Consider the following 19,937-nt stretch of genomic DNA (forward strand, 5'->3'; position numbering starts at 1 on the left):
CCCTGCCAATCCATTGGCCCTCTTACACTATGGGTTCTAAAAACCAATTCCCATTGGCCAAACTGTGGTGCTCTTCAATTTGGGGTCTCACTCCCCCGATTCATCTCCCGGTGCCCTCGCACAATTTCTGGGCCGCGACGTGTACCTCTCCCAGCGGGTCTACCCACCTGCACACCTCCACCACTGCAGTTGCCTCCGAGCTTACCTGCTCCTCACCCTTACCTAACTACCTGGGGAAGGCCCTCTGGCGCTCTCCCCACTCGGTGCCCTCTCTGGCACTGGGCTGCCCGATCCACACCCGGGATCCTCAGGCACCCACTCACAACCACCGGCTCCCAGAGCCCACCTGCGGCCTCACCTGGCCGACATCCTCACAGTGGTGGAGTGCCCAACCAACTACACACACTAACAGGCTACACGCCCAGCCATTTCCACAACACTAATGCACCCATCCACAACACCATTCTGCAACCGCACCACAAATGCCAATATCCAACCACAATTTACCTATACCCTCTACCTAACACTTACACTACCCGCCCCGGGTACTCGTGAAAGGGGTCCACTCTTCCCCCATCCACACCTTCGCACCATGCACACCACTCCGTACCACTTACTCCAACTCTCTCCACACCACTCATTCTCTGCTCCATGTATTCCACACACCTGTGCTCTCACACCTGGTGCCACCTGCACCCTTCTCTCCCCAAGCGCATTCGCGCTGATCCACACACTCACTACTCATACACTGCTCCACACACCTGTCCAGTTGCACACCTGTGCAATCACACCTGTTCAATTCTCACACACACGGCATCATCTCAGCTAACTACTCCCTTCTGAAACTTGCGCTTCCCAGTCGTCCCTTTAAACTATTGCGCTCCCACGTCATTATCATCCATACTAATCTACCTGCGTCCCCACTACAGGTATCAGTCACTATCTAAACCTTAACGTTACCTACGGTCATCTTCTAGGGCCCTATCAATATAACCTAACCCACCCGGGCTAGTTTTCACTGCCATACACCCCATAATCTATTGCTCCTTTGCCCCACTTGGGAAGGGTGGCAGGGATGCCACCCTGACCCACCGGACCCATCGCTCACTACCAATTTTGCACATCAAATTTCAACAAATCAAAAATTTGCCAATCACTGCCAATCACTGCCCATCATCTGCCAATCACTACTGCCAATCCCTTGCCAATCATCAAATTTTGTTTTTCTCTAATTTTGGGTCCAAAACACTAACCTCATCACCCAGTCTACTCACTAATGCCTCTCGGTGCGCCCATTCCTGTCCAAAGCCCGGCTTCGTAAAGCCAAGCCATGAATGCGGGTTGTTTGGTGCCAGCGGCTGGATACGTCCCGCATTCGGTGCAGGGACGGGGGCTTACCCGGGCCGAGATCCCACGCACCATCTCGGCGTGGAGCCATCCAATGTCCCGATCTCGACCTGCCGGACTGCCTCAACAAAAAGTGGTCGCCATGACGACCCTTTCTATCGGGCTGCCCGCTCCGCCTAGTGGAGCACGGACGCGGCCGTTCAAAGCGAGGCCCGGCACGCACCGAGGGCCCGCTTCGGCTAAAAGTCGACCTAACCTCTAACTTGGTTACCGTCGATGCTTCACCTGGATTCTTACACCCCACAGCCCGTTCCTTGCTCACACATCCAGCCGTTTCCATGCTCCTCGTACCTTTCCTTACACACCCAGGTACACCCATTCCACTCACAGCCTTGGTCACACACCTGACCACCGAACACTTTGGCACACATTCGTTGGTCGCACACCTCACCAACACACCTCTTCGCGCCCCCTCCTCTGTCACCTCCTCTGTGACAATCACAGGTGTGCTCTCATTCGCACACCCAACCACGTGCCTCACCACCAACTCCAGCGTGCATTCCCACTCACGCTCTACCATTCCAGGTGTGCATCCTTCCATCCCAGGTGTACATCCTCGCTCACCTGTCACAACCAACTCACTCTCCTTGTCACTCTCACTACTCTCACCTCCATTCTTGACAGCGCACTCACCCTTACTCTTGACAGCGCACTCTTTCCTCATGCACCTGTCCGTTACACACCTTTCTCGCGCACACTCTTGCGCACACTCTCCCATCACACCCTCTGTAACACTCACCACAGGTGTGCATTCTTCCTTGCCTTTGACAGCGCACTCTTTCCCCATGCACCTGTCCGTCACACACCTTTCTCGCGCACACTCCTGCGCACACTCTCCCGTCACACCCTCTGTAACACTTACCACACCGCGCTTCCATGTGCTCCCTCGCACACGCGCTACGACCGACTCACTCTCGCCAGCACCCTCACTCCTTGGCACACACTTTTTCCTCACACACCCCAGAGTCGGACTTTCTCGCACACCTCCTTTTTCGCACACCAGACCTGTCGCACACTTCACCAACGGCCTCTCACGAACACCCGGGTCCATCTCGACCCCCAAGCTTCTTAAATCCCCTGGCGCATCATACACACGACCATATTGGTCACCACTTACACCGGGTCCTCTTCCTCTTCGCTTCTCCTCCATCACCTGCGAATCCCTCATCCGGTTAATGGGCACATCATCACGATCCAAACACAGACTTTGGACCAATTCTTTTATCTCCTCTTTTATCTCTTTCTTATCCCCTCTCCGTCGCTTCTTAATTTCGCTCATCCCTTCTTCCACTTCTTCTAGTTTCTGCTTCACCTCTTTTATTCCCCGGTACGTCTCCTCCAGCTCGTCCTCCAAGGCTACCTTGACCGTTTCCATGTGCGTCCTCACCTGCCGGTCCTTCGTCTCCATTACCTCTACCACCTCGTCCAACCTCGTTGTCAGTCCCTCACGTACCATCTGACATTCCCTCTTCGTCGCTATCAAGTCATCTTTTAGTTCTTTCTGTGTCGCCTTTAACCCTCCTAATACCGCAGTGTTCCTTTGAACCTGCTCCGTTACTTCTTTTTGTCCCTCTGTCAGCTGTTCCACCTCCTGCGTCAGGACCTCTATGCCCCCTTGTAACTTTACAGTCCCCTTTCTCACCTCCTTCTCCATGTGCTCCTTACAGTGCCTCACCTCCTCGCGCACTCCTCCGACCTCCTCACTCACTCCTCTTCTGATCTCCTCTCCCATCACTTGCATCTCCTGCCCAGATGCCACCCTCATCTGCTCCATTTCCTCCCTGTGAGCATCCAGTTTGGTTTCTACCCCCATTCTGACCCCCTCTATCTGCTGCCCCATTTGTTTAACTTCCCTTTCCGCTTGGTCCCTCATGCCCCTCAATTTGCCTTCCATCCTGTTTTTTAACCCCTCTAACCCATTTTTCACTCCCTCTATCTGATTCTCCTGGGCAGCCATTCTATTTTCTACCCCCTCTAACCCCTTTTGCATCCCTTCCATTTGATTCTCTTGAGCGGCCATTCTGTTTTCTACCCCCATTAACCCATTTCTCACCTCTTTTATCCCGTTGTCTAACCCCTCAAAATTATTGTCTAACTTCTCACCGGTACTCCTCGCTTCGTCCCTCATTACCCCCATTTGGTTTCCCATTACCCCCATTTGGCCCTCCAATCGCTCACTATCAGCCCTCATTTGCTCACTCTGAGCATCCATCCGGTTCCCCATTACCCCCATTTGGCCCTCCAATCGCTCACCCATTTGTTCCATAAAGGCCCTCATTTGCAGGAGGAAAAGGTTCGAATCCACCAGGGGCGCTGCCACGGTCGCGGGCGCGGTGACCAGCGAGGCGCCATTTTGTGCGTCTGCTACCCTCGCTGCTTCGCTCTCCTCACGTCCCTCAATTTGGTCCTGGACCGACCCTGCCTCACTCTCCACTACCGGACCCCAGCCGACTTGGTCTGCCATAGCGCGACTTTCAAAATTCGGGTTTTTATATTTTGTAAAACACAATCAAATTTCGCCTTTATAATTTCGAGCGCGTAAACGCGCTCCGAGTCGAATTCTACCTTCCAACACCAATTGTTACCCTAGTGGTACAATTGGTGTTCCAAAATTTGGGCCTAATAAATTTAGTCCCAGGTTCGAATCCGACACTCCTGACACCAATTGTTACAGACACGACTTTGATGTTATGGTGGGCCGAGCGGAATGGCCGCCGTGTCCGCACAAGTTACCCGATTATACTCGAACGTTGCCGAGTCGCGCTACGCTAGGTCAATGAAGGAAAAGGACACAACGGCTGGGATTCAAATGACACGACACCAAGGGTTCAATTCTCAAGACCTCCGGAGGAGGTTATATTAGGGCGGAAGGTCAGATTACAACGACAAGAGGGACAGCATAGAAAGACAGGCACTTAGACACACTTATCTTATTCCCTGACAGACGACAGATAAACAGGACAAAAACTGACTCACACGGGGATTGATGGCAAGGAAAGCGGGCAGTCGATGGCTCAAGGTGCACCGTTCTCGGAGGGGGTGCACCGTTCTCGGAGGTACTGCAATACCGGGTCGATGCGTGGAGCTCGCTCAGCGCTTGGAGGTGGTGACTGGCTCTTCTTCAAGCTCGGGGCGCATCTGACGTCACGTCCGGTAAGTGGCCGCGTATATCCGGCGGGGAGTGACACGCCCTCGGCTCGTTAGCTCCGCCCCAGATGGAATCGGCCCATTGCTTCTCATTGGGTGCGTGCGGGGGGGGGTTACCGGCTCCGCCCTTGATGAGGGGCTGACAAGGAGCCCCTTCGTGGTAACCCCGTCGGAGCGCATGGTCAATGGCGGCTAACCGAGCCGGTGTGAGGACGCACACTCCCCCGCGCCGCGCCGTTGTTGTAGTTGTTGTTGTAGTTGTTGTTGTTGTAGTTGTTGTTGTAGTTGTTGTTGTAGTTGTTGTTTGGGGAAGAAGATGGGAGGAGGTATGGGAAGGTCCTAAACTCACTACTGGTGCCATATAATCACATTCTAGTGCAACGAAGAGTCAGAATTAATGGAAACGAGTCCTTAACTGACATAGACTAAGAATAACTAGCAAGATGTCCGAAAGTTGTCTACGTGAGATGCGGTGGACCTGGGCACGACATTCAATGGGGGAAAAAGGGGAAGGTCGGTTCTACAGAGTGTTATTTACAGGCAATGGGACTAGGGAATGGGGGATTGGGGATAGTTGGGGAGTATTGGGGAAATAGGGGAGTATTTACAAGCGGATATTGAGGCCAAGTCCCATATCTGCAACAATATATATCTATATGTATATATATATATATATATTGTTACGGAAACGGGGGGCAGCTCTCCCGTTAGCAAGGGGGGGTTGATCCCCTTGTCCTGTTAAGCTGGCCGTCTCCACCAGTCCTGGTACTTGTAACGCTCTCCCGCGGGATAGAACGGATCAGGGTTATGGGTCCAGGGTTTATCCCGAATACCTTTACCCGTCCCTCCGCAGAACAGGGAGACAAGTACCTCTCGAACCCCGGTTTTAGATGTTCTCGTTGCCGAGCGGTTTTAGCAACACGACGTTCGAGCCATTTAACAAAGACTAACCCGATTCATAAGTGTTGGCCGAAATCGCACCACAGGGACTCAATGGGGAAATCTCTAAAGCGACCGAATGTGAAGAAGCAAAAGGGGTAAAGAAAGAACACAGGTATTTATTACTAATTATGTACAAAACCAAAGAAACCAAGGAGAAGGAAAGAAACGAAAGTAATTTACAGAAGAAGAAGAAGACACAGTGCAATCCTTAGCTTATCTACACAGGCTTAACTTATTCCCCAGACAGAACAAACAAGACAAACTCACGTACACAAAAGGATGAAATGGCCGGGATGGTTTGGGACGGCAGAGAAGGGTCCAGGCAGATGGTAGGCGTCGAGGTCCGGCTCCAAGCGCGCGCTCCGATCCACGCTTTGGGGTCGAGGCGAAAACCCGGCAAACACAGCTTCGCGTTTCACCGACCGGCAATAGGGCCTAGAGGGTCTCGGCCTATTGCTGCAATATGAGCACCCCCTCACGTCTCTTTCTCTCTTGTCTGCTTCAGCTGGGTCATGCATCTGCCGCGAAAAGGCTTGTGTGCGCGCTTATATCGCGCATGGCGTGATGATCCGCCAACTCCTATGCCACGCCTCCGGTTTTTGCTCACCTCGGCGCTGATTGGTGGGCAAGGGCTCTTTGGCTCCACCTTTGATGACGAGGTGGTGCCACGTCCGTGATCCGGCGGCTCCTGCCCCTTCCTTGGCCTCGTGTGCGATGGAGTCTTGGGGTGAAAATGATGGTAATGAAAACTGCCCAATGCAACGGCGGTCAACGCCGCCGAAAACAGCCCAACTGTCACTTGCACTTTGAGGAGACGATTTGGGGGAAACTTGAAAGGGGAACTATCTTATTTCATTTGGTGCAATGCAATGTCAACTAGTGGAAAACAGAGCCTTAACTGATGCACATAATAAAGAAATAACTATAGAGAGGTTCTATGATTGGCTACGTGCTTGTACATGGACTAGCTAAGGGGACGACCTTTGACCTTTACACAAATGGAGGTATTTACAAAGAATTACTATTTACAGAGGGTGATATTTCCAACAATTACACCAAGTGCAGGGTTTCCCAAATCCGTTACTATATATATATTGTTACGGACGCGGTTTGGATGTTATTTTTGACCGAGCGGTTGGTATGACCGCGACCGAACAGTTATTCCCCGACTAGACCCCGATTCCACCCAGACGTTGACCAAATCGCGCTATGCTAAATCAATGATGGAAAGGACACAACGACTGGGATAGATGAAACGACGCAAGGGTACAGTTCTCAAGACCTCCGGAGGAGGGTATAATTACAGTGGTGGAGAAAAGGGGATAGATTACACGGTAGAGTGAGGTAAAAGACACAGAAGAGATAGGCACTTAAATACCGTCTTATCTTAACCCAGACAGACCACAGACAAACGGAACAAGGCTGACTTACACAGGGATTGATGGCAGGAAGGGACAGGTAGTCGATAGCACAAGGTGCACCTTGGCTCAGGGACAGGATAAAGCACGGTCCAGTCCAGAGATGCGGGGAGGCCTCACAGCGCTCGGAGGGTACGTCTTGCTTGCTCCAAGCTCAGCGCGCATCTGACGTCACCTCCCTCTTCCTGCGCATGCTCAGCGGGGAGTGACACGCCCTCGGCTGGTTGGCTCCGCCCCCCTGGGGCCGGTCCGCTGCTTCCATTGGGTGCGGGGGTTACCGGGCTCCGCCCTTGACGAGGAGCTGACAGGGAGCCCCTATTTGGTAACCCCGTCGAGCACATGTTCGATGGCGGCTCGTTGGGAAGGCCTCATGCCCTCCCAACACCCCCTACCAACCAAGCCGGAGTGAGGACACGCACTCCCTGTGCACGCCGCCGCCGTTGCTGTTGTTGTTGTTGTTGCTGAACCGTGAGGAAGAGCTGCGGGGAGGTATTGGGAGGTCCTAAACTTCCTAACGGTGCCATACAATCACATTCTGGTGCAACGAAGGGTCAGAATTAATGGAAACGAGTCCTTAACTGACATAGACTAAGAATAACTAGCAAGATGTCCTATAGTTGTCTTACATGAGATGCGGTGAACCTGGGCATGACATTTAATGGGGGAAATAGGGGGAGGTCGGGTCTACAGAGTGTTGTTTACAGAAAATGGGACTAGGGAATGGGGGATTGGGGATAGTTGGGAAGTATTGAGGAAATAGGGGAATATTTACAAGCGGATATGGATGGATGTAAATCCCATATCCGCAACACTGCACCCTTCTCTACCTCGGGGTGGCCCGACCCGATAAATTTTTACCTACTTTAGTGTGGCACTCAGATGTAGTTCCCTCTACTATTAACTCAACCCTGAGTGCGACAGTTTTACAGATATTCACAAATGAGTAAATATGTCCCCCTGCGACGTTGCCCACTTCTCACAGAAACACACCCACAGGATAACCGAATCGCGGAATGGTCTTCAAACTATACATTGACGGTGGGGTGCATTATTTACTTTATTTACAAAACTAACCCAGGACCTGTGATTGTTCTTTCTGGGGGGGAGACAGTCTGCTCTGCATCAATGCACCATTAAAGCACCCAAAAACGCATCAATACACACCCAAGCACCAATCGGTGCAGTCATCACTGTTCATCAATGTTCAACAATAAAAAATAAATCAACAACCCCTAACCCTGCAGGTGATCTCTTGCTCTTCGGCTCCCTCTGCTGGCTATTTACTTTCTTCCAGATGTTGTCATTTCCTTTCATTTTCTTACTGGCGGCCTATTTGAGCATAAAATGAAATGCACCCAACGTGTCCATTTTTATTTATTTATGGCCCACAGGGCCGACTAGTGTGGTTCACCTGTGGGGCATCGGTGCCCTGTGGCCAAGGTCCGCCAGCAAGATTTCGGGCCCTCATGGCCGGTTCCAGCAGAGGGGCCATGCCCCAACCCATGGGGTCCATCAGTGGGGCTCGGCCACAGACATGTGGTCCATAATGTGGTGCATCGATGCAGACAGCTGGTTCTGAGAGTTCCGGGCGCACAATGGCCGACCCACGCACGCTCCCCTCGGCGCCCAATGGCGCACAGGTCATGTGGGAGAAAAAAGGGGAAAGACAAATGAGCGAGGGGTAAGGTCACAAGGGTACACGTCAATAAGGCAATGCAAGGTGAAATGCGTACGGAGAGCGAAATGAGAAAGCTCGTCCCTACCGTACGTCACCCCCCCTGTCACCTACACTACCCTTGCCCTTACCCCATATTTACAAAATCTACACATTTACAAATTCGTCGCTACTGTCACGTCTTCCCCACATTTCCCTTACACCAAATTCGTCACCACAATCCCTCTAGCCAAAATTTGCCATCACCCAATTCGTCATCAATCCTCATAAGGAGGAAGAGATGGAACATCAAGCACAATGTCACACCCACGTCATGATGCGTCTCACATTCCAAACATCTGCACAATAAAATAACAAAACATGGCATGGTGTGGAGGTACGACATCTCAGGTGAGTGGATGCAGATGGTGCGAGGAGACTTCAATCCTAACTATCCTCTAAATGACTTTAACACACTTTACACTACCCGGGGTCTTTCCCTGCCAATCCATTGGCCAGCTTACACTATGGGTTCTAAAAACCAATTCCCATTGACCAAACTGTGGTGCTCATCAATTTGGGGTCTCACTCCCCCGATTCATCTCCCGGTGCCCTTGCACAATTTCTGGGCTGTGACGTGTAGCTCTCCCAGCAGGTCTACCCACCTGCACACCTCCACCAATGCAGTTGCCACCCGAGCTTACCTGCTCCTTAACCTAACCTATCTACTGGGGAAGGCCCCTCCTGGCTCTGTCACCCCACTCGGTGCCCTCTGGCACTGGGCTACCCGGGTCCGTCCTCCGGATCCTCGGGCCCCATCCACAACTACCGGCTCCCAGAGGCCACCTGCGGCCTCACCTGGCCGACATCCTCACAGTGGTGGAGTGCCCAAACCAACTACACACACTAACAGGCTACACGCCCAGCCATTTCCACAACACTAATGCACCCATCCAAATACCATTCTTCCACCCGCACCACAGATGCCAATATCCAACCACAATTTACCTATACCCTCTACCTAACACTTACACTACCCGCCCCGGGTACTCGTGAAAGGGGTCCACTCTTCCCCCATCCACACCTTCGCACCATGCACACCACTCCGTACCACTTACTCCAACTCTCTCCACACCACTCATTCCAATACTCCATGTATTCCACACACCTGTACTTGCACACCTGTGCTCTCATACTTTGTGCCGCCTGCACCCTTCTCTCCCCCAAGCGCATTCGCGCTGATCCACAACACTCACTACTCATACACTGCTCCACACACCTGTCCAGTTCTCACACAGCATCATCTCATCTAACTACTCCCCTCTGAAACTTGCGCTTCCCAGTCGTCCCTTTAAACTATTGCGCTCCCTCGTCATTATCATCCACTCTAATCTACCTGCGTCCCCTCTACAGGTATCCTTGTCACTAACTAACCTTAACGTTACCTAATGTCATCTTCGCTAGATCCCTACACACAATATCCTAACCCACCCGGGCTAGTTTTCACTGCCATACACCCCATAATCTATAGCGCATCTGCCCCCTCTCGCCGTGAGGGATGGTGGATTGCCCATCCCACCACATCGGGGAGGTCCCACTATCAATTTTGCTCGTCCAAATTCCAACCAATTCAAAAATTTTCCATTTACTGCCAATTCTACCCACTATTATAAATTTCGTATCAAATCACTACCATCATCATCACAGTCCGCTATATCCTAGCCTCGGTGCGTCATGACATCATTAAACTCGGTTCGTAAAGCCGAGCAATGAATTCGGGTGGTTTGGTCGCCTGCAGGTTGAATCCGTCCGGCTTTCGGTTCAAGGGAGGTGGTTTGGTTGGGCCGAGGTTCCACGCACCATCTCGGCGCGGCACCTTGCGGTCCCGGGCCCGATGGCTCAATCTCCCCCGGTCGGAACCCCGTCCCCGCGAGGGGGCACCGTTCCGCTTCCTCCCACTCGCCCTTGAACCGTACCGGTCGCCTCGCCCGCCAAGGCCCGGACTCGACCTTGCAGGGCGGGGCCAAGCCCGAATCGGCAACGACGCTTCGAAGAGAAGCGACGCAGCATCGGTCCGCGCCGGGCCCTGCATCCAACAAAGCACGCCGCGCCCCGAGTGCTCGCATCGGCTATCCGTCGCCCTAACCGCTAACCCGGTTCCCGTCGATGCTTCACTTGCATGCTCACACGCATACGCTACCCCTTTCACCCTCACAAAACCCGGCGTTCCAACGCCGTTCGTACATTCCACCAACGCTCTCCCTGTTACACACCACACCTCTCGCGCACACTCTTGCGCACACTTTGGTCCACACCTCTCCTCCGTTACACTCACCATGGGCGTGCACTTTGCATCCACCCACTAACGCGCTCATATGGGCTCTCCCACACCCGCGCTACCACTAACTCAGGTGTGCTTCCTCGCACACCCTCGACCATTCCAAGCGTGCATTCTCGCACCCGCTCCACCACCAACTCACTCCTCATGCCACACTCCGTACACCCCGACGTGCATTCTCGCTCGCACTCGGTTTCCCTCCCACACTTTATAACACACCCACTCGCCGACGCACACTTTTTCCTCCCACGCGTGCCATTTCCACTCACACGGGACCCTTCACCAACGCCCGGATGCTTCCTCGATCCCAAGCGCGCGAAAATTCTTTTGTCGCTAAACATCCTCTTACAAAATCTACCCGCACAATATACAGCACGACTCACCTGGGGGATCCTTTTCTCCACGCGCACCTGCAAACTTCCATTCGGGTTAAGCACAGCATCGTGATGTGAGCAGGGACTTTGCACATATTCCATCTTTTCCTCCCACCGCGAGTGGTTTTCTAAGTCCCCGGTCTCTTCAATTTCAATGCCCACTTCCACTTTTTCTTTACTCACCTCGACGACCGTTGGCTTTAATAAAATTCCCTCTACCTCATCGGTCGCCGGCTTTTCCAAACCCCATGTCGCGATTTCTACCCCGGTCCGGTTACCCGTGCTTTCCTCCACTTCGCTCAACCAGCGCTTCTCGACCCGCGTTACCTCCTCGTGCACCCCTGGGACCCTTTCGCCCACCATGCGATCCATGGTCTCCCCACATTTTTGCATGCGGTCACCCATTCTGTTGGTTATTGCTTCAATTTGGTTTCCCAAGCCGTTCGTTATTGCTTCCATTTTATTACTCAATTTCTCCCCCTCTATTCTCAGCATCTCGGTGAATTGCGCCATGAAGTCCCCCACATCAAAGCCCGCTGCTACGGTCACGGGCGCGGCAAAATTTGGTGCCGCTGTAACCACGTGCGCGAGAGCGCCATTTTGTGCACCTGATACCCCCTCAACCACACCTTCTTTACTCTCCTCCACCATTTTCCCCACTTCTTCCCTGGGGTCCTGGGACGATTCTACCCCACTCTCCTCTACCGGAACCCAGCCGTCTTGATCTGCCATTGCGTGACTTTCAAAATTCGGGGTTTTTTTTGTAAAACAAAATCAAATTTCGGTACTTTATAATTTTGACCAAATTTTTTCCTAGATGTTTTTTTAAAAAATTTGGTTCGGGCCTCGAATCTCACTCCTCGACACCAATTGTTACGGACGCGGTTTGGATGTTATTTTTGACCGAGCGGTTGGTATGACCGCGACCGAACAGTTATTCCCCGACTAGACCCCGATTCCACCCAGACGTTGCCCAAATCGCGCTATACTAAATCAATGATGGAAAGGACACAACGACTGGGATAGATGAAACGACGCAAGGGTACAGTTCTCAAGACCTCCGGAGGAGGGTATAATTACAGTGGTGGAGAAAAGGGGATAGATTACACGGTAGAGTGAGGTAAAAGACACAGAAGAGATAGGCACAAAAAATACCGTCTTATCTTAACCCAGACAGACCACAGACAAACGGAACAAGGCTGACTTACACAGGGATTGATGGCAGGAAGGGACAGGTAGTCGATAGCACAAGGTGCACCTTGGCTCGGGGACAGGATAAAGCACGGTCCAGTCCAGAGATGCGGGGAGGCCTCACAGCGCTCGGAGGGTACGTCTTGCTTGCTCCAAGCTCAGCGCGCATCTGACGTCACCTCCCTCTTCCTGCGCATGCTCAGCGGGGAGTGACACGCCCTCGGCTGGTTGGCTCCGCCCCCCTGGGGCCGGTCCGCCGCTTCCATTGGGTGCGGGGGTTACCGGGCTCCGCCCTTGACGAGGAGCTGACAGGGAGCCACTATTTGGTAACCCCGTCGAGCACATGTTCGATGGCGGCTCGTTGGGAAGGCCTCATGCCCTCCCAACACCCCCTACCAACCAAGCCGGAGTGAGGACGTGCACTCCCTGTGCACGCCGTTGCTGTTGTTGTTGTTGCTGAACCGTGAGGAAGAGCTGCGGGGAGGTATTGGGAGGTCCTAAACTTCCTAACGGTGCCATACAATCACATTCTGGTGCAACGAAGGGTCAGAATTAATGGAAACGAGTCCTTAACTGACATAGACTAAGAATAACTAGCAAGATGTCCTATAGTTGTCTTACATGAGATGCGGTGAACCTGGGCACGACATTTAATGGCGGAAATAGGGGGAGGTCGGGTCGACAGAGTGTTGTTTACAGAAAATGGGACTAGGGAATGGGGGATTGGGGATAGTTGGGAAGTATTGAGGAAATAGGGGAATATTTACAAGCGGATATGGATGGATGTAAATCCCATATCCGCAACAATATATATATATATATATATATATATATATATATATATATATATATATATATATATATATATATATATATATATATATATATATATATATACAGTATATATATATATATATATATACGTATATATATATATATATATATATATATATATATATATATGCAAACTTGGCATTTAATATGGATTTTTTTTTTTGTTGGGGTGAACTTACTTTTCAAGATGACTTAGAACCAAAAGTTCATTGGAATTATGTTGAAATTATTCTAGATTTTGGTAATGTGACCTTTAAAAGAAACAAAAACCACATTTGACATTTCGAAGCAAATAAATTGATCCTTGAAAGTGATGTAAACTGATATCAAACTCAATTCACGGACAGTACTGTGTTAAACTTCTGTGCGTTTTCCAGAAGTATCTCTTTATTTTGCACATTAGCCAAAAATTTTTTTTTAACAAAAACAAAAGTTAAATTACGACTAGGATTACGGACAGTAAAATTACAGTTCACTGCTCCGTGTAACCCCCACGAGCATTCAGGAGAGCACGTACATGTTGAGCCATGCTGTTCTCGAGATTTGCCAACGTTTGGACAGGAATCGCTTGCCATGCAGTTACAATAGCCTGCTGCAATTCATGCACAGAGGCAGGCTGCTGGTCCAAGTTGTCGATTTGACGTGTTAATTCTGCCCACAAGTTCCCTATCGGATTCATATCTGGGGACATGGCAGGCCACTCCATATGCTCTACACCACGGTCAGCAAGAAAGTGTTGAATCATGAGAGCACGATGAGGCCGTGCATTGTCATCTTTGAAGACAAAGTTTCCTCGAAAGGCTGCACGAACAAATGGAAGCAATGTTTCTTCCAGAATGGCCCTGTGCTTGAACTGGTTCAGGTTTCCATTCAGAACAACCACGTCAGTTTTGCCCCCTGCATGAAAAGCAGCCCAAACGGTCACCCCACCACCTCCAGTTTGGACTCTTGGCACTATACAATCTTCGTTGTCGGCTTCATGCACTTGTCTGCGCACTCGGACGCGGCCATATTGACGATAGACCAGAAATCTAGACTCGTCACTGAAGATCACGTGATTCAAGTGTCCTGGCTACCATTGACGGTGCTCTCTGGCCCACTGCAATGGGCGCTGGCGGTGTTGTCTGGTCAGACGTGGCTTTCTCAGGGGACGCATGGCACGATAGCCTGCTTGAACCAGTCATTGGTTGACTAGCCTTCTGGATACAGGCACATTTGTCAGTTGCTGCCACTCAGCCCTAAGCCGATTAGCTGACTTGGTACAGCCATTGCAGACTAACCGGTGCAGCTGGCGATCATCCCTCCTTGTGGTTCTGCGGGGACGTCCTGGCCTCGGTATTGGAGTAGGGACACCCCTCTGAGCATTTCGTTTCAGGATCTTTGACACCTGACCTTGAGTGATGCCATACTGCCGAGCAATAGCACGCTGTTTCATGCCGGAATTTCGTAAAGCCACCACTAAATGACAAACAGCATTGTCGAGTTGACGGACCATCTCCAGGGGGAAGCGGCAATAACTTTTGTAGACGTGCAGCAGTTGTTTTCCACTAATACAGAATGCAACAACCCTTATATACCTGATTGTGAAACCAATCGTCAAATGTACCTGTCCGTACATTTTGTCACGCCACCTGTGATATAATCCTGTTATTGACTTCTTGCTGCGACAGACAATCAGTGACATGGTTCTTTTAACAAAGAAATCACCGAAGCGTAAAGGAAACACCAGATTGATATACTGAGTTCAGAAAGTAAACCCAAGTCAAGAAAAAAAAAAAAATCCATATTAAATGCCAAGTCTGTATATATATATATATATATATATATATATATAGATATATATATATATATATATATATATATATATATATATATATATATACATATATATATATATATATATACACACACATACATACACAGTTGTAACTTCTACCTTGCAAGGCATTTTCTAAGAATTGAATATAACGCCAAAGTTGATACTTTGATTGTATTCAGTAAACGTCATATATTTGAATGTATATTTGCCATTGTGGTATGCAGGTTCAGGATCTACGCCATTCTTTTATCCCATTTCCTTTGTTTTAGCATCTTGGAGGAAGCGCAATAAATGGCAGTTCTGCAAGCTCGAAGACCTCTCCACAAATGAGAATTTCTATCATTCTGAATTAACGACTTTAGTCATGGTAATTGTTTTGCATTTTTAAATGTCAGGTTGTTTGACTTTGCAACCTTCTTATGTTTTACACTTTTGATGTACTATTTTTCTTGATTGCTGGTTCTTGCAGACGTGTGTGTAGCTAAGTAGATGCTTCATACTTTTGTTAAATGATTTCTGCTCGCTTTGGTTTTGATTGAATGAAGTGGGAGGTATCTGTTTATTAAAGATTATGATTTTGACTTCTGACCCTTTTTGAATTGAACTAAGATGCCCTGTTTTTTTCACTGTTGCCTGAAAGCACAAAAGTGCCCAGGAAGTGTAAAAACTACAAATTGCACAAAAAGACTCCCTTGCATATAAATCACATGTCAAATTAAGTACAGGACAGACCATCAGTGACAATGATGGTTTTTGTTTGAGGTCTCGGCTCAGTATGGAATCGAGAATGGTGGATGGTAAAATGAAGTAAATATGGGGGCAATAGCCCTAACACTCACCTGGTAGAATAAACAGTACACTACACTGACTAAAGGTATTTTAAACCAATTTCAATGTTTGCTCGAAGACAGGGCAACATGTAGAATCATACTAACATAATCATAAGACTTTAAACAAACAAAAAAATACCTCTTTTTGGGGGCAAGCCCCACCCCACCCCATATACCTCCTCAGACCCCAATAATTCTAATGCCTTGAACAAACTGGTACATCACGGGTGATGTTAGGGATATTTTCCAACAGTAGTATGTAATAGATGAACCAAAAATTCAATGTCCATAAACTTGTCAGAAGTCACAAATTTTAATTCCCGAGGAGGACAACACTTTCTGTCTACAAGGAAATACACAGCAAGAAACAATAACCTTTATCAAACCATATTACCATTCACAAATTACATTTCAAGATTCACAGAAGGTCCCAAGTGAAATCCTGGTACAGTAGGGATGCACAAAGAAATGCCACACCAAACACCAGCATGCATAGAGTACAGTTAACATACAGTGTAAACATACAGAATCGACCAGCCAAGTAAAACATCCTAAGTACAACAAACCAACATCTTACAGACCCAGTGCTAATCCTGGCTATTTGGTCATCCGTTCTGATTTTTATACATTTTCGAGGGGGGAGGAGCGAAGAGAGGGGAGGAGAGCAGTATGATTGGTTGGGCAAAGTTTGGGTGGGAGGGAGCAAGTGGAGGGGGGAGGAGCGAAGAGAGGGGAGGAGAGCAATGGGATTGGTTGGGCAAAGTTTGGGTGGGAGGGAGCAAGTGTCGGGGATGAGGGTGCTCCCCGCTGACAGCAGGTTTGCATTTCAAATTCTTTAATGCAGTTTTCTGCTTTTCCATTGTCTCCTGCCAAACACCTCGGAGCCCCCGTCTCTCTAATCCCGTATGAAGACTTCAAGAACATCTGAAGGTCATTCTCAGCGAAGTGGATATATCTTTTACTCATTTTCGACATGACAAGAACAAAGACCACTTACTTTATTTCAAAGCACATTGTTTTTAACAATATTATCCTTAGTCATAAAATAATTACAGTGCCTTTATTATTAAAACCATACCAAATGATTTACCATTTTGTGGTTTTATCTGTAATTCATTTATTGTTTGATGCAAGGGTTATTATACCATATTGCGAATTAACACACTAGTAACATGAGTTTTGATAAGTCATGTTAAAACTTCAAAATAGGCATGCAATTAAATAAGAAAAGTCCTTATTTAATTAAAACAGTCACTCAATAGCTATGGCAATCCCATCCTTTTTCAATCTGCAAACTCATCTTTTCCCTCATAAGTCAAATCATACTGCAATCCCACAAAAGATTTTACTGAGAAGCAGAGAGCTAGCCTACATGGATTTTATACTTTATTATTTCCGAACCGTTGTTCAGTTTAGTTTTATTTTAAAACTCAATACTGCACGCAATTTTTAGTTCTATACATAATTTTTCTCAAAACCTAGTTGTAACATTAAGTTGAGAATGGACTTCGGAACTACCATCCCCCAGAAGTCACGTAGGCAAAAGTGGGAGGGGACACACCCTACAAATATTTACATTAATTTATTAAAACAATGGTAGTTTAGTGCTAATCTAAAGCCCTTTAGTGCCAAGACCTCGAGCTGAAACGATTTGTCATAACGAGCATTTGTTTACCAAGCGCTTTGGCAAGTAAGCCTCGATAACCCAGCAAATCACTTCAAAGAGCCTCGGTAGACATTATGGCTCCAGTTGTATTATTCAATTATTAAAAGAAAACTACCCTTTTCTCCAATTTGCTTTTCTAACTCCATAAGACATACTTGATCTAACATTACATTATTTTCCAAAAACACATCCCATCTGTATTACATATTCCCCTCAGTTAGAAAAATGATTTTGTCATGGCAATATGCGATCTGCCATTGCCTTATAGTAAGAGTTTTACTTTTCTCGAGCAAACGAACCTAGTCAGTGTTGGAGATAGCTTGCCAACTGTAGAAAATCCCACATTCTGCATGGAAACCACAAAAAATCTTGCAGACTAGGAAAGCAGGTTGTGGCTCATAAAATTACTTGCTTCATAAATTTACACTTCCACAGTGATTAAGGTTGTGGTGAAGTTTCATTGAAATGATGTATACAGTTTGAGAAAAGAGCAAATACCTACTTTGGCGGGTGGGGGTGGTCGTGTAACACAGACGAACACAGATGTACCACAGACTAACTTTTGTGTAACATAAACGGGGGGAAAGGAGTAGGCTTGTCCACAAAATGTTCAACTTGAAACTGCTGAAGCTTAAAGGGCTTAAAGTTCAGCTTGCCCAAATGTCCTATTGCCGTAGGCTGTTCAAATACAAATGCCAAGGTTTTAACCCTTTTTAAATCAATGTGAAACAAACTCTTCGCTGCTCGATAGGTTTGGAAAGCCACATGGATATGTGCAGACTTCAAAAGGTCTATGCTACAACCTCCTCCATGTTGATTCACTTCAAATTCTGTGCTTGACTCTGAGCATGACAGTACATAATATTCTGAATTTTGCAAATCATCATGCATCTACATGTGCACTTAATCTTGAGTTATACGAAATTAGTGAAGAATCCCGAATTAATGAAGAACCCGTCCTTAGAGTCGGGATAATTCCCCCAGGATTGGCAATTTTGGTATGACTTGTAATACCCCCCGCTTCACTCTTCTCCATGCGAGCAGCTAGGATGACTGGATGTGTTGCTTTAGGTGGCATGGGTAGTGTTGGACACCACCACATGGTCCTGGTGGAGAGTGTTGTGCTAATCGGATAAGCATCGCAGTCTTTCTCACCAATTTGGTGCACACTTATGAGGCAAACTATCCACATACTCGACTTTTGGCTATCCCCCATGCCTACCCATCTTGTGGCCGTGCCACAAGTCATCGCCATGGCTTCTGGCTTGATATTAAATCAAACTGGCTTCTGGCTTGAAAGCCTAATCCCCCTAGCTCTCACCCTGCCGCTACTGCCCCATCTTCTGCATCACTTTACTGTTCTAAATTATAGATGTACTGTCCACCCCATATACCTAGTAGTCCCTCTGTCTTGTGGCTTTCTCTTGTCTCTTTACCCTATGTCGCTACTTTGGCAGACACATCTGGCCTGTCTTCCTAACACTCCTGTTATTGCTATGACCACTCCCCTTCTTTTTATCCCTAACTCCACTTGTGTATCTACCTCCTCCATTCAAAATGGCTCTAATGTTACCCCTACTGGATATAACTGTACTTCCACATGCTCTAACATCACCCTCACTGGCTCTCCCACTTCCCCTGCTGGCTCGACAACTGCCTCTTCCATCACTCCTGACCCTACTGTCCACTCATCCTTTTCCCCATGGGTGGGTGTGATGACCAACCCATGGATTGAGCCAGATTCCTCCTCTGCTCAAGGACACCTCTCTGCCAAGATGTTGTGCCTCTCCTTGGCAGCATCCAGGCATCCGTTTTAGACCTGCAAGATACTCATTACTTTATTCTGATGGGTCTGCAGATCCTCATCCATCTCTTTCCCAGCAAAATGTCCATGTCCCTCTCGACCTTGATCCACAGACCATCCAAGTCCTTGAAAACTTTGAGCTGGCTGGTCACCTCATGTCTCTGACCTTCATCCTGTCCTGCAGCTATTTCATTCTGGGTGTGGCCATCTTTCCTCAAAGCTAAGCCTTCAGTGGCTTGGCTTTCTTCCATATGATCCAAACCAGCCTTGAACTTGGCCTGGGCCATTTCAATTTTGTTGGTCATGTTAGCCTTGAGTGCTTCTTGACTCACTGCAGGCTGGTCCAAGCCAGTCTCGACCTTCCTTGCCAATTTTTCCCAGACAATGTAAATTTCAGCCGAGAGCTACCCCTGGCCCATTTCCACTCAATGGACTTGAAGTTACAGGCCTTTGAGAATTCATTTCGTTCTATAAAGGGCAACTTTCATTGGATTTTCTTCCCGTTTTTTTTCA

General features: G+C 48.5%; 1 protein-coding gene across 5 annotated transcripts in view; it reads left to right on the forward strand.

Moving 5' to 3' along the window:
• Positions 1–15,705, forward strand: part of LOC137426911 (putative RNA-binding protein 46) — an 83,097-nt gene extending 67,392 nt beyond the window's left edge. For all 5 annotated transcript variants that reach the window (XM_078778873.1, XM_078778870.1, XM_078778869.1 and 2 more), the window contains exon 7: positions 15,349–15,705. In XM_078778873.1, the coding sequence (XP_078634999.1) occupies positions 15,349–15,393 (45 nt within the window). In that variant the 3' untranslated portion in view covers positions 15,394–15,705. The remainder of the gene's footprint in view (positions 1–15,348) is intronic.
• The last annotated feature ends 4,232 nt before the right edge of the window (positions 15,706–19,937 follow it).

Source organism: Myxine glutinosa, chromosome 5 (assembly GCF_964187855.1).
Source record: "Myxine glutinosa chromosome 5, kmMyxGlut1.1, whole genome shotgun sequence".
In the NCBI taxonomy this organism is placed as follows: domain Eukaryota; kingdom Metazoa; phylum Chordata; class Myxini; order Myxiniformes; family Myxinidae; genus Myxine; species Myxine glutinosa.